This window comes from Corvus moneduloides, chromosome 5 (genome assembly GCF_009650955.1).
Source record: "Corvus moneduloides isolate bCorMon1 chromosome 5, bCorMon1.pri, whole genome shotgun sequence".
Taxonomy (NCBI): domain Eukaryota; kingdom Metazoa; phylum Chordata; class Aves; order Passeriformes; family Corvidae; genus Corvus; species Corvus moneduloides.
The window spans coordinates 11,080,456-11,095,855 of record NC_045480.1 but is presented as its reverse complement, the minus strand read 5'-3'; the positions used below and the strand labels follow the sequence as shown (position 1 = coordinate 11,095,855).

At 37.6% G+C, this 15,400-nt stretch overlaps 1 protein-coding gene across 5 annotated transcripts in view; it reads left to right on the top strand.

Moving 5' to 3' along the window:
- The window catches only part of SORCS2 (sortilin related VPS10 domain containing receptor 2), a 549,849-nt gene that overhangs the window by 487,113 nt on the left and 47,336 nt on the right, over window positions 1-15,400 (top strand). For all 5 annotated transcript variants that reach the window (XM_032109885.1, XM_032109884.1, XM_032109882.1 and 2 more), the window contains exons 13-14: window positions 4,631-4,722; window positions 5,739-5,846. In XM_032109885.1, the coding sequence (XP_031965776.1) occupies window positions 4,631-4,722; window positions 5,739-5,846 (200 nt within the window). The remainder of the gene's footprint in view (window positions 1-4,630; window positions 4,723-5,738; window positions 5,847-15,400) is intronic.

The following is a 15,400-nucleotide window of genomic DNA, read 5'->3' as shown; positions in this document are numbered from 1 at the left end:
AGAGGAGTGGTTTCCTGTCACCTTTGAATAACTTTTTAGATGTTAAAAGGTGATTATCAGGTCTATGCTGAATATAGGGATTTTCCCCTTGGAAACAGCAAACTCAAATCCACTGATTTTCCTAATGAACCAAATTTCTGAAGTGTTTTTTTTTTTTCTTTTTTTTTTGCTCATTGGTTCGACTGTCTAATATGGCATTCCTCTCCTGATGCATGATAAGACTGAATGCAAAATTACAAACTTTATCAGTACTTAACATAATGAAATGACTGCCCTTGATGTCTTGACATTACTGGCACCCCATTTGGGAAGATTTCTTTACATTAGCATGACAAAATTGACAGTTTCTGATTCTTAACTGGGACCTGAGTCTGCAATCCATTCTCACTTTAACAACAATCTGCTGATCATTTTTTTCCATAATTTCTTGACCATCTATATATACTTAAATTATTTTAAGGCTTGTGAGGGTCCTTATTGCTCTTTACAATTGCCTGAAAGGAGATTGGGGGGTAGATAGGTGGGGTTTGGTCTCATGTCCCAGGTAACGAGTGACAGGACAAGAGGAAATGGACTTGAGTTGCAGAAGGGAAGGTTTAGATTGAAAATTAGGAAAAACACTGAAAATATGGTCAGGCATTGGAACAGGCTGCCCAGGGAAGTGGTTGAGTTGCCATCTCTAGAAGTGTTCAGATAATGTGTTAATATGGCACTTGGGAACATGGTTAGACAGACTTGGCAGTGCTCATGGTTCATGGCTGGACGGTCCTAGAAGTCTTTTCCAAATTTACTGATTCTATGTTTGGTTTCAACTGAACCCCTATTTCCGTAGCTTGCATTTGATGTGGTCATATAAGGGTTCAGGATGACTTACCTATTAACAGAGGCAGTGTTCATAGGTAGAAACGAATGCCTAAATGAGAGTTTTGTGAAATTAAGTAAATTCTGGTGATAAATGGAAATGTTTGAGAAAATAACAGAAGGTTACCAACAGAAGGTTGGTAAGGAGGATTGAAAACACAGCCACATGACATGCAGCTCCAGTGTCAAAACCCACATATATCACACTCACACTAGTAGGTATTTGGTCTTCTGTGTTGGACAAGTCAAACGTCTGTGTTTAGATAACATAGGCCTGTGATAGAGGCACAGTATCAAACATGCCTGAGATCCCTGCCCTGCTTCAGCAAAGACCAAAGCAGAGTGGTAAATTACACCTGTGCAAACCCCTGAAATACAGCTGAAAGCAGCAGGCTGGGTGATCCTCCAGCATGGACTGAGCTCTGCAGTGTCTTCATCCCCACTTGTGTGTCTCTGCCCAGGTGCTGCTTCAGGGCTCACCTGGTTGGCCAGGTAATGAGAATAAATTTATTATTGAATTTCATCTGTGGTTTTGTGGTTGTTCCTGTGTCCTGCCTGTGCCAGCTCACACAAAAAATAAAAACAAGATTTGTGGTTATAAGTAACCACAATACCACTTGAGTTGGTTCCAGTTGTTCTTCTGCCTTTTGTGGCTGAGGTGATTGTTGATATATCTTGAAACCATCACTCTTTTCTTAAGAAAAAAAATTAAATTTGGAGCTATGTACTCTACAACATTGCACTGTAAATAGCAGTAGTTTAGGAGGTGATTGGCAAGTAACTTAAACATCCATGCCATGAACTGACTGTAGAAGAAGGAGATCTCACCTTGGCATTATCATGAACTATGTGGACTTAGAATCATAGAATCATTTAGGTTGGAAAAGACCCTTAAGATCGTTAGGTCCAACTGTTAACTTAAGTGCCAAGTGGACCATGAAGATGTAGCTTAAGGTGAACTCATGTTTATTTGAAAGATTTCTCTATTACACCAGGAAAACAATATCAAAAAATGTTTTAATGAGCATGAACTCTTAGGATACTCTGTTAAGTGCTAAGGATTACCTTGTGTATACACATGAGGTTTTTTATTATTTTTCTAATACTGATTTGTGTTCACAGTTGTGGTTGCTTCTGCTATTTCACCAGCATCTGTTAAAACACTGTACTTGAGATACAGCAAAGAGAGCAAGAGAAAAGTCTGGCTTTCAAAAGAAATGGCATAAATAAAAGGAAAAAGTCAGCAACAATAAACCTTTCACATTTGATCTGCTGCCAAAGTAGCTCTTGCAGCAACAAAATGCTCAGTTAAGCTAATGAGGTTACACAGAAAGCCTTTTGGATGTCTAAGAACTAAATCTAGATCTCTGGAGCTTTAGTCTGATGCTTTTTTTTGTTGGAATATTATTTATCTGTGTCAAATCCTTGTGTATCAAAGCAACTTGGAAAACCTTTGGTTAAGTGAGAATACATGTTTTCCTGCAGGCATCTTAGGAGATAGATGGTAACACTTCTAAGCGCAACATAAAAGGATGTAATTACAGCTTTTCAGCCCTGAGAAGGTCCAACTGGCTCATTCTGTGTAGAAAAGCTTCTGTTTCCAGATTTGAGTTTAGTAATGGATATCACTTGATGAAAGAAAAAAGTAATCTCAGGAAATTTTATTTTTTTGAACTTCTGTATTGCAAAGCAAATTGTATGGCATATATTTCTCTAGGATCACTTAAACATGCTCTCACTGATTTCATGGAGCTAGCCCAATTTCTTCCAATGGATATTCTGACCTGAAATAGCTGCAGAAGTTGTTGGGACAGACATAGAAAAAAAAGCATTTAGAGCAGAAGGAAGAGGACAGAATAGAAGCTGACATTGTGATTATAAAGCACAGAATGTGCACAAAAAATTACAGAAATAGTTTATAAAAATCTTGTTCAGTAGTGACTGGCTACTAGTAAGGATCTGAATAGATTTACTGCCTGCTTTAGTTAGTGGAGAGATGTATATCAGAATTTGTGGCCTATTGTGAACTCACATATCTCATCTTCTTGGGTCTGAACTTCATCTCTCACACTGGGACCACCTTTCCCTCGATCCTTTGCAAACTGTTTGCCTTGGTTTTGTTTCCAGAAAGTAGAGATAAGTATTTACTTTTGTGATGAACTGGCATGAAACTGCTAATTCTTTTCAATGTATTGAAGATGAAGAATTGTTTTCATATGGCTTTCATACATTTTGTTTATAAAAAGTTTGAAGTGTGGGCAAGAAGAACATGATATAACAATGTCATTAATATGCCCGTAGTGTGTCCTCTGTGCTTTATAGTGTGCTAAAGCAGGGTGTTAAAATGGTACATGAGGAATTGCCATGGTGCTTTTCTGGGAAGGGCTAATTTGTATAAAGTGGTGCAGATATCAGCTTCCTTTTTCTTCAGCATGGTGGTGAAGCTTTGGAAGACTTGGTGTCCCAGCACATACTGTTGCAGTTTGGTTTGAGGGAAGTTTAGAGGAGAATCGAAACTCTGCTTGCTTATCTGTCTCCAGCTGCTCTCATCCTTTTGAAGTGCATCTAAAATTAATGTCTGTCCTTTACTGAATTCTCTTCTAAAATGCACAGCTGGGTGAGTAAGTAGATAGGACTATAAATGCCTCATGTCGGGGTTTTGCCTGTAAATTGGCAACATTGAAAAACCGATCAGACACTTGAAGCCCTAGGATTCCCATAAAATATGTTCTTAATAGATGAGAGGAAGACTGAGTTCTCAACCCAAATTAAGTGCTTCCTACTTTTGAAATAATGGTGAGTGTGCTGTAAGATATTTTCACCCCAGCTTTGGTTCAGTCTTGCTGAGAAATCCTCTAAATGTAGCATTTAGTTTTGCCAAAAAAAGAAAATTTAGTATTGTCAGTATTTTTTCATTCACAAGGCAAAGTAAAGCTAACCTTTATGGTTTTCACCTTTGCTTTGTCAAAGCACATAGAAGACTGCATGCTTGTCTATAAATGCTAAGTGTGTGTGATAATTCTCATGTATCACTTGCTTCTTTGTTAAATGAACTTTCACAGGTTAATAAAATGAGTATTCTGTCTTAAAACAGATTTGAGATGTAAAACAGGAAACCTGTGCTTTTATTTTAGTACTGCTGATGACCTCTAGAAAAGGAATTGAAATAATTTAGGAATTTTTTAATCCTTTATACCATTAAATCAATAGTACGTGTATTTTGGTCCAAATTCAGAGTGGCCTCCATGGTACATCACATAATATTTTAACTTAAACTCACTGACACTGGAAATGAGGAAAACATCCTTGCACCACTTATTTCACATTCTGTAGGTTCTGGAGAGTATGTGAGAAAGTCACAGACAGCAGTTCTTTTCCTTTTTTTCTTAGAATTAAACTACAAAGCATTTTATTCTTCAGGATACACAGAATATGGCAAACACCAAAGAAAGGTGATGGGTCACTTGGTGATATATAACAGGAAGGAATGCAGAATGCATACTATGAGAAATGTAAGCTTGGGCTAAAATCACTTTAGGCAGTTTAATCTGACTGTGATTTGAACCTGAACATTTTCTGATTCACCTGCTTAACTTTCTTCTCTTTTACAGCTGGGAGAAATATAAGAGTTAACCTGACTTTTATGTCCTTTTCAGTTTGAAGTGTGGACATTACAAAACATAAGTCTCTTAATTCTTTTTTGCTTGTTCATTTTATTTCAGCTGTTTTGTACATTTGCTTAGCTGGCCTTTCTTTGTCTGACTTGTAGGTCTTTGAAGAAGAGCACCACATCTTGTACTTGGACCATGGTGGAGTTATTGTGGCTATCAAAGACACCTCCATCCCTCTGAAAATACTCAAGTAATCCTACAGTCAATTAGAGTAGAGCTATTGTGTATTCAAGACCTCAGGCAAAGTTCAGAGTTTAAGATAAGCATTTCAATGTGATCATGTATGAATCACAGGTGGGGTCATCTTAATTTAACATTCATTAAGTCAACAAAATGCAGTTGGAGGTTTACTTAAGATTACTTCATGGTGCTGAAGGTACCATGGCATAATGCATCAATCATAAGAAGCTTGTTGCAAAGCATTTTGATATAAAATATCTAGTTTTAGACTGCACAATAGTGCAGCAAAACATGGTAACCTTGTGTAATGGCACACAGAACTATAATCTTCAGCATAAAAAACTGTAAGACATCTTCATCGCTTGTGAATTGTTTGTTTTCGCAGAATTGTGTTATATACACGAGTAGGAACTAAGCTCTGTGCCTGGTTTTCTGGGATGAAAGCCATTGTTAGCCTACTATCCAAAAGACCTGGAGGAAATGTGCAGAAGAAAGAGACTTTGACTCATAAATTTTGGATGCACATTTGAAATACGTTTTGAAATATGTTTTGCTGATTCATCAGTATGATTTGCAAATGTTTAAGTGGATGGTAGCAGCTGTGAAGGGCCATCATCATCTTGGTGCCTGGAGTTACTGCAACTCCCATGTTTTCGCAGTTGGCCTCTCGTGTTTCACTGGCCTCTGCTGAACAGGTCTATAGCTTAGAGGCTACTAGAAAGAATGAAATGTGAATTAACTTGCTTTTGAATAGTCAAGGTAGCAAGATAGTTTGTTGACAGAGCTCAGTTTTTAATTGGGCTGAGAAATTTTATTGTTGTGGAGAATTTATCACACCTTCTCATAAAAATGGGAATTCCTGGATAAGTTGCTGAGAAGAAGATCACGTTAATGTCATGCACTGTCTAGGCATACTGTATTTTTTTGATCAAAAATCCTAAGCTTTAGTAGTGAGGGGATTTTTTAAAGTGCATTCTGTTTGTATAGCAATAGTTGTAAATGAAAGCCATTTCTTCTTTTTTACAGGTTCAGCATAGATGAAGGCCAGACCTGGAGCACACATAATTTTACCAGCACTTCTGTCTTTGTAGATGGATTACTTAGTGAACCTGGAGATGAGACACTGGTCATGACGTAAGGTTTTAGTTTTACCTCTATTTTCAGGGCTCTCTCTATGCACTTGCACAGATTTTCAGCTGCACATGTATGAGATAGTCCTTGAGTCAGTGGCTTTTGCTTCTCGCAGTCACATGGACATTTACACTAATGTCTGATCCTCCCTGGTATGTAACCTGTCTTTGAAATTATCTGACTGCAATATTTCGGATTCTAAAGAAGTGTTATGCTCATATGAAATCTTGCAAAGTTACCACCAGGGTAATAGGACTGTAATAATAGGACAGTAATAATAGGACTGCAATACAAATCTGAAAGATGTAAGGAAAAAAAATAACTATTTCCTCTTGGGGGTATTTTGTTTTCTACAGATTTTTAGTCAGACATCAGAAGTGTTAAACATCTATTGTCTTCGCAGCGCAAGTAACTATAGTGTTGTCTTAGTAAATAGCACTGCAGTACTTGGTGTAACCAAGCACTGTGCTAACAAATATTTGTTTTTATTCTGTGCAGTGACAGTGGCAGATGCTGTGAATAGAGCTAAAAATAACCAAATTCTGCAACTCAAGCTCCTGTTTATCTGTCTTTTTCCAAAGGAGCAGGGACATCTGGATCTGAGCTGCACATTTTGCTCCATCTCTGGGACAAATTCTAGTATTTTAGAAGTGTCTGAGAGTAAAAAACACCTGTCCAGTCAGGGAGAAAGGCACATGCTGTCTGCAGCTGGAAAGGGGAATGCACTCAGGGCAGAGCATGCAGGTTGTTGCATGTGCTCCTATTGAAACAGTTTGTGTGATCCTTTATATTGGAGCTCAGTGTGCTTGTGACAAGCTTTTTCTCTCAGGAGTTACAAATCGAGCTGTACCAGTAGCATTTTCCCTAGGGAAAAATAAATTAATAGCCCAATATATAAAGGACCCTCAGCAAAACAGAAATCCTACCCAATGTACTTAAAAGTGTTGTGCCAAGTTCATAACACTGTGCTGTGCAGAGGTGGATTTGGTCTGTTGGTTATTTCTCTCTTTCTCTGCTGCCCCATTTATCCTCCATTATACAGCTATGACCTGAGAAGAACAGTATTACCCCATCATCTTCCACTTCCCTCAAATACAGGTTTATTTTTGATGTAATATATGCCACATGAAGACACTTATGCCTCTGAATGAGGGATTTCCATTGATTTCAGTAAAAGTAGACGGATCAAAAGCTTATCCCAAGATGTACTTAGGCAGATAAAATGATGTGTGATGATTATATGCACTGGGCTTGGGTTTTTTTCTTAGTAAGTATCATTAAAAACCATGATTCTGTGAAGATGTGTTTAAATATCTGCCTGAATGGGCTAAAGAGCTCTTGTAGAACCTGATGCCTTTTTAAAATCATCTATCTGAAATATATAGAACTGTAGCTAGATTTGGTACATGAGCCCAAATTGACAACAAAAGCATCATGTGACTTGTGTGTATCTAACGGCACAGCAAGAGTCTGACCCCAATACGTAATGCCAGGCTTGTGGGATCTTACTTTTTAGCTAGTTTTATTGAGCATGGAGGGCATCAAACACATAATATCACAGATTGGACCTGAAGACACGTGCAAATTTCGTACTGGATTCTAAAGATAATGAGAAGAATAAACCTGCAGTGTGTGTTTCATTGTTGCCATTGTATCAGCTTCCTTGTTTCTCCTGCTGCTTTTGACTTCAGGGTGATGCTGCCAGCCCAGTGGTGCTCTGTCTGACTTTATGTCAAGACCTTTTGTTGTTTTCTCTGGCTTAATTAATTTTTTCTGGAAACTTATTCTTGTACTAAGTTGTGATTGACTTAATCTACAGTGATTTGTTGCTTTTGAGTAGGACACATTCCCTGGAAAAAAACAGAAGCCAACTATGCCATCTTTTCCATTTTATTAGATAAAATTTTCTTTCAAGTAGAACATAGTAAGATGAGTTTGTGTATGGTAGTGGAAATAAATTATTAGTGTCTTTCACCTTAAGGAATCCCCAAATCCATTGACAAGGACCTAGTCTGATATTTTTACTAGTACAGGAACTGAACTAGTACAGTGTTTTTTACTAGTACAAGAATTTGATTTTCTTCCTTTGGTATGGAGTGTGTTTGAATAAAGACTTTGAATAGAGTGCAATGCCAAAATCCACATAAAATAGGAGAGATAGCATAATTCTGAAGTGGGAAGGTGATAACTTAAAAAATGTGCCGCAAAATTGAGGAACAGACTATTTCATTTAAAGCTTCTAGAATAAACTCACAAAAGAGTCAGAGAATATTTTACTTGTACTGAAAGTGACTGTTACAGCAAAATCCTGGTTCCACTGAAGTCAGTCTGTCTGTAAGAGAGATTTCTCATTCTCCAGCATGGTGTCTGGGATATTGACCTGACTTGTAAGTGACTTGCATTTGAATTCCAGTTCTGTCATAATTTATCCAAAATCACAGAATCATAAAATCACAGAATGGTTTGGTTGGAAGGGATCTTAAAGGCCATCTAGTTCCAACCCCCCTTTCATAGGCAGGGCCACTTTCCACTAAACCAAGTTGCTCAAAGCCCCATCCAACCTGGCCTTGAACACTTCCAGGGATGGGACATCCACAGATTCTCTGGGCGACTTGTGCCTCAGTAAAGAATTTTTCCTGTAAATCTAATCTAAACCTAGCTTGCTTCAACTTAAGGCCATTCCCCCTTGTCCTATCACTGCATGCTCTTGTAAAAAAATCTCTCCTCATGTCTCCTGTAGGTCCCTTTCAGGTACTGGAGGGTGCTGTAAGGTCTCCCTGGAGTCCTCTCCAGGCTGAACCTCACTTCTCTCAGCCTGTCTTCCTAGCAGAGGTACTCCAGCCCTCTCACTGCACTCCTCTGGACTTGCTCCAACACCTCCACATCCTTCTTATGTTGGGGACCCCAGAGATGGATGCAGCACTATGGGTGAGGTCTCATGAGAGTGGACAGAGGGGCAGAATCCCCTCCCTTGTCCTGCTGCCTACTGTGCTCTGGATGCAGCCCAGGACACATTTGGCTTTCTGGGCTGTGAGCACGCGCTACTGGCTCGTGTTGGATTTCTTGTCAACCAACACCCCCCAGTCCTTCTCCTCAGGGCTGTTTTTAACTCATTCTTCCACCCAGCCTTTATTTGTGCTTGGGATTGACCCGAACCAGGTTTAGCACCTTGCACTTGGCCTTATTGAACTTCATGAAGTTCACACAATTCCACCTCTTGAGCCTGTCGATATCCCTCTGGATGGCATCCCTTCCCTCCAATTGTCAACCACACCACAGAGTTTGGAGTCATTGGCAGATTTTCTGAGGGAGCACTTGATCCCACCATCCATGTCACTGACAAAGGTGTTAAACAGCTCTAGTCCCAATGCTGACCCCTGAGGAATGTCACTCAGGACTGTTTTCCATTCCCAGGTGAAGTGGTCTAGTAAGCTTTACTGAAGAAACAGAAAAATGTGAACCTGGTTGCCTCAAGTCTTCATTTCAGAAAGTTTTGTGTTTTCTCCAAAACAGAGGACAACTAAATGTTGACTTGTCAAAAGTTGTCATAGAACTCAGTTGTCATCTGTCAGTCAACATTAATCTAAATCATTCATCGAAGTCCCCTGCAGTATTCAAGATATGTACACACAAATGCCAAGGAAAATGTATTTTATTCCATTGTGCTCTGCAAAAGACCTAGTTAAGATTTTTAGGAGTTTTAGTGGTAAAGTATTCAAAAAATTTAGGAACTCTTTCTGTATAAAAATCAATTTCTAAAGAGTCCTAGTTAGGAGTTTAGGAAAGATAAGCAATAAAATATTCATAAATTTTAGGAATCTTGATCTGTGTAAAAATAAACTTCTAAATGAGGAGCTCAAATCCAGTATTTATTGCTAAATGAATAAGTAAGGTTTGCTAAGAAATTTTCTCAAGTAATATATTTTCATCAAAATAATTCATGGACTAGTAGCTTTTATTTTGTTCTAAATTCTGTAAGAACAAAAGTTACTGCAACCCAGCGTTATACTTAACAATATTTGGGGAAAATTACTTGCTAATGTTGGATTGAATAATGGCCTAACTCAGTGCAAAAAGAAGAATTTTTGTGTGTCTGAAATATTGATGTTCCTCTTCAGAGGAAATAGTTAATGTAGTGTAAGTTTCAAACCTGTTAAAATCGCTTGTAAATCACATTTCAGCTTCTGAGAGTGTTTCCCAAACCAGGTTATTTAGATTACAGTGTAAACCCAGTAGGCACAATAACCATGGTACCGCAGACCATAGCCCTTTTTAAAAGGCCAATAAGAGGTTACATAAAAGGACTGCTTTTATTTATGTCAGGTAGAATCAAAATCTTCCTTGTGGGTAATTGTATTTTTTCCAAAGGGCTATTTTTTTGTAATGTCTTATAGAATAACAACTTTGGATGCTGCTGGGAACTTTATGACATCTCCAAACTGCAAAACTCCTGCATACATGTTTTGCTGTCTTGAATGCCCATTGTTGTGTTCCTTTTGGCTTCCTGGGTGATGATGGAAACAGGAAGATAGTCTAATTTAAACTTACTTGAAACCAGGTGAATATTAACAGGTGTTAGATATTAGGTAGAGCCATCTGGATTTTTGTAACTGTTGATCCTGCTAGGAATGTCAACCTCACCTTTAACAACATCAGTAACAGTCAACATTACATGTATTTTATGGAGCTTATTGTGTCACACACAGCAGCACACTCCTGTCAGTTCCTGTTCTCTTTGAGTATCTTATTGGGCGGAGGTACTTCTCTGTGCTTTGAATTCTTATCTGCTGACTTTCTCTTACTACAACACTTATAAAAGATAAGTAAAACGTCATTATGTAGGAGAATAGCTGATTTCTGAAGGCAAATTCTAGGTTTTCTTCACAGCTCAGTTATGAAATGGTTGTTCTGCTCTCTGCCTGAGAAAGAACATGTCTGAGATTAGATGGAGGAAACATGGTGAAAAAGCATTGGAAAAGCAAACTGCTGCTTCTTCTATTCCAATCTAATTTAGATATCAGCTAATCTAGATGTACACATTACAGTAGCACATGTAATGCTTTTGCTGTCATCTCTGTGGACACAGATGTTAGCAGAGCAAGTCAAAGCATTGCAGTGTCGCTGCCAACCTGTGACCTTGGAGTCAAGACCTGGTACTGCCCTGGTCTCTCCCTCTGAAGTTTAGTGGGTGAAGTTGGTTTTTTAAATTTCTTTTCTTACAGTTTCCTATTGTAGTCCAAAGCACAGGAACAGGATGCTTTCAGTGTCACTCTAAAGCCCATATTTAATACATTTTTAGGACAGATCTGTTAATATAATTGGATAAGAGGAACTGAAGGGTTAGGAATCCATGTTTTGTAAGAATCTGTTATCACCTTGTCCATATTTACAGGAGGAGAAGACAGAAAAAGGTTGATGTGACTTTTTCATTCAGAATAGACTTTGCGTCATTTTGAGCCCTTGTCACAGAGTGAGTGCCTGAAGCTTTGGTACTCTAACTATGCTTCCATTTCAGTTTCTATTTCAAATAAATAAGCATTACAAACTTAGCCAACAACTGAGATTTTTAAACACTTTATTTACTTTTGTTTGGGGCCTTGAGCTGTATTTTGCTATATAATTCTCTCAAAATGTGAGAGCCACAATTAAGGTAGCATAGGCTATTAACTTTAGTTCTGCTAAGTGAATCTGAATGAAGAATTTCTAATTGTGACAAGAGAGACCTGCTTTTCAAATATGTGAGTAGGAAAGAGAGTATTAGCTAAAGAATTATAAAATTTTGCAAGTATCCCAGATTAATTTGATCTTTAATTAAGATGACAATAAAGAGTTGAATGATGTAAAAGCTATCCTCTGCAGTGTCATATGTTTTTCTTTAAACAATTCTGTTCACTGTCCACCTTGTATTTGCTTCTGCATAAGGCATCAGGCTAGGCACTAAATTTGCAATGTTTTCCAAATAGCATACATGTTAAAAGGTTGTTCTTGGACAGGAATTTATCAAATAGATGGGAAAAAACGTTGGATGTAATTCACAAATATCATGGAGCCTTTGAACTTCTGGATAAAGAGGAAACACTCTCATTCTGCTCCTCCCTAGCACTTCTCAGAACCTAAGCATTCATTTCCGTTCTTGTTCCCCAAAAGAGCTAAAACCAAGATGTTTTGGCATTAAAGAATGAATGGCAATTATTAGCTTATGGGAGCAGGAAACAACGCAAAAATATATTTCAGTTCAATTTCAACTAAATTGTTTCCTCCCTTCATTTTTCACTTTGGCAGCCAAAAAAAAAAAGAAAAACCAAAAAACCCAAAACCAAAAAACCCAGCCCAACCAAGAAACCCTACTCTTCTCTTTAGTGCATTAAGTATATGCATGTGTTTGTAGTTTAAGGCGTTTAAATCATATATGTCTCAGTGTATTTGCACATGATCTCCTGTACACACAAGCACTTTTTATGTGCAATTGCTTTATGTAGGCAGGTGTCTACTTCTGCACATGGAAACATTCATCATTTCTGTAGTTGCAATTTAGGAAGGCCACTGAAATGTGACCTCTGTTATGTTCTTTCGGGGAATTAGAAAAATATGCTGAATTATAATCTTGATGTGTAACAGACTGCAGCTTGAATCTCACATTACTTTCATCCATTTTACCAGAAGGAACCCTCTGACTAATCTAGATTTTTGTTGGTTTTACAGTGGTATAAAGGGAGCAAAGACAACTATTGGAAGGAAAGTGCATCTAATAATGATTCACTTGTCATTTTCTCTTTTAAAAATAGTAAGCTTTAAATATCACTGTAGCACACGGTCATGGCTAACTGTCTTTGCCAACCCATATCCCCTAGGAAAATCTTTCATTAATAGCATTATTCCTGTGAGTTAAGGAGAGCACTACCTGTTGGCAGTCGCTGCAGTAAAGTACATCCTTCCATGCCACGATCTCATCATTTTACTCCTCAGCTAAGCAATTTCTGCACAGATTTTGGCATGTGTCTTGCTGTATGTTCAAAGACACTGTAATGATATGAACTACAGCAGGCAGAACAAAAATAAGATTGTCACATTTATTTGGTTTCCAGGGATATTGGCATCATTTGTAGTGAAGGTCTAGGTGAAGCAAAGGACTCACCTCTTTGAACTCACAATAAATTGACAAGAGACTTCTAACTAATCCTTTTATGTAGAAGACAACAGATAAAAATGATGGGTTTTTAATGTAAATGGCCTTTGATATCTAGTGAACTGTAAGGTAGAATAAATATTTAATCTGAAATTGCAATTGTATTATAAAAATTACCAGGGAGGTCTGAGAGTTAAAAAATATTTTAACAATACAATAAGTTCACTGATCATTGTATTTCCTTCTAATATGATTAACTAATGGAAAGGAGGCCTCATATGGAACAAGGTATAAATATCATTTTTTGACAAAGCTCTGTGACTGCTTCCATTTAAAAGAATAGGAGACAGAAAGAATTGTTAAAATAATTAAGTAGCATCTCTGATAGTGTGGTTTCCTTTCCCAGCTTGATCATATACTCACTGTTAGCTATTGAGGCTTAGATCTGTAAAGAATTTCAGGTACGTGCTTGTACAGCTTTGCTTAGGTTCTGTCCAGAGGAATTTAGACATATTAGCTGAGACAGAGCCCTTGAGATTGCCCATATCACCTGTATGTGGGGCCCTCAATTGACCCTGATTCAAATCCTAGGTTTTACTGTCTGTAGCTCTATACTTTTGAAGTCACTTTCAAAAAATCTAGAGGCTCTGCTCCACCCCAAAGTGGCATATGAAGTTAGCAGAATGTGCCAACAGGGCAGTACAGCACTGTGCAGACAGTCTGCTACAGTGTCCTGTTTTGAACATCACAGCTGATGGCAAACTCATATAGAGGAGAGCAAAAGCCAGTGCAGCGCATTGAAAGCTAGGGCAGTGAGTCTAGAATGAAAGAGGCTTCTGATTTCAAACAAAAGTAACTTTGCATCACACCATTGTCATCGCTAGTCCTCAGTACAACTGCAAAACTTGCACAGTTTTAGTTGCTACATTAAACATCTGAATAAATTCCTCATGTGAGCTTTGTGACCTTGGTGGGAAAATACTGCAGGATTACTCCTACCACTCTCAGGTCTTTGAGTGTTCTCAGGTATTCATGAGTAAAGCCAAACACAGGAGATGACACAGCTACTACTGCTCATCTGAGCAAGGAGAATCTGTTGAATAGGTGCTCTTGTCTATTGAACAGAATTTACTGGAAAAGATTATCATTGCATATAATTTCTGTTAAATTAACTCTGCCTGATTATGAGCTTTATCAGGAACAGAAATAACCAGCAATCCTCTAGCAAATAGTTTAAATGAGTTAGCTTAAAAACGGCATTAAACTGTCTTATCTATCAAATGATGCAATCAAATTAAAAAATTATGTGCTCATAAATGATCTAGGAACAAATGTAGAAAGTTGTTATGGCAACTGAAACACTGAAGTTAAAATTATGGATCCTAAATTCTTGCAAATAAAAGTAAATTAATTTCCAAGGTAATTGGAAGTTCTTCGAAAAATTATTTATCACAGCATCGTCTTTTATAGTTTCAACCGAATTGATTTGATGGCTTTCTAATGAAATGCAGTTAATCAAGAGGAAGGTTTTAGTAGCTTATGAATTTCTATCATCTTGATATATAACTTCTAGTCATCAGTTACACTTGCTGCACCATTCCAGTTTTTTCATTCATATGATTTTATTCATCATATATATTATATATTTTGCACCTGAGCAATTATATTGTGATTGCTGTTATGCATTGCTTTATTGTAGCCCATATTTTTGTCTAATCCATTGAATCCTACTTAATACATGCTTTTGTTACTTTTAAAAAATACTTCTTTTTTATTCTAGTGATCTTTAGCAGTACATTTAAATGTGCTCATCCAAGGTGTCTGCAACACGTGCTACTGCAGCAACAGCATTAATAATCATTAAGCCTTTTTTTCAAACAGTTTGCTAAAGTGGATGCATGTGGGTGCTGGATTCCAAGGGAAATTTACCCTAGGAATTAAAAAGCTTTATGGCTGCATTTTTAATGGGGTTTGTGACTGTACTGGGACATTTTCTTGAATCTTTGGGATTTTAGTTAAACCAGAGAATGTTGGGATCACTGGTGTCATTACTGTGCTCTGTGAGAACATGGTCTTCAGTCTGTAGAATCAGAAGAGCCATAATGGAAATGAGATTTTTGGGTTTTTTTGTTGGTTTCTTTATTTTTTTTTCCAAGAGGCTGGACCAACATGCAGAAAAGTTATTTCAGTCTTCTGCTGAAATCCACTGGAGAGAATGTTACAGTTCACCCCTTGAAGCAGTGACTTTTCTGTATGCATACATGGTTTGTACCTATCTTCCATATTATCCTGGTAGATTTTTCATAATTTCTAGAGTAATTTCTATACTTTTTCTGTCATTATAGGGTGTGGAACTGGGCAATATTTATCTAATCTCTATCTATAATCCTGATATTTTCTAATTTCTCACTCTAGAGAAGGAGAATAAACA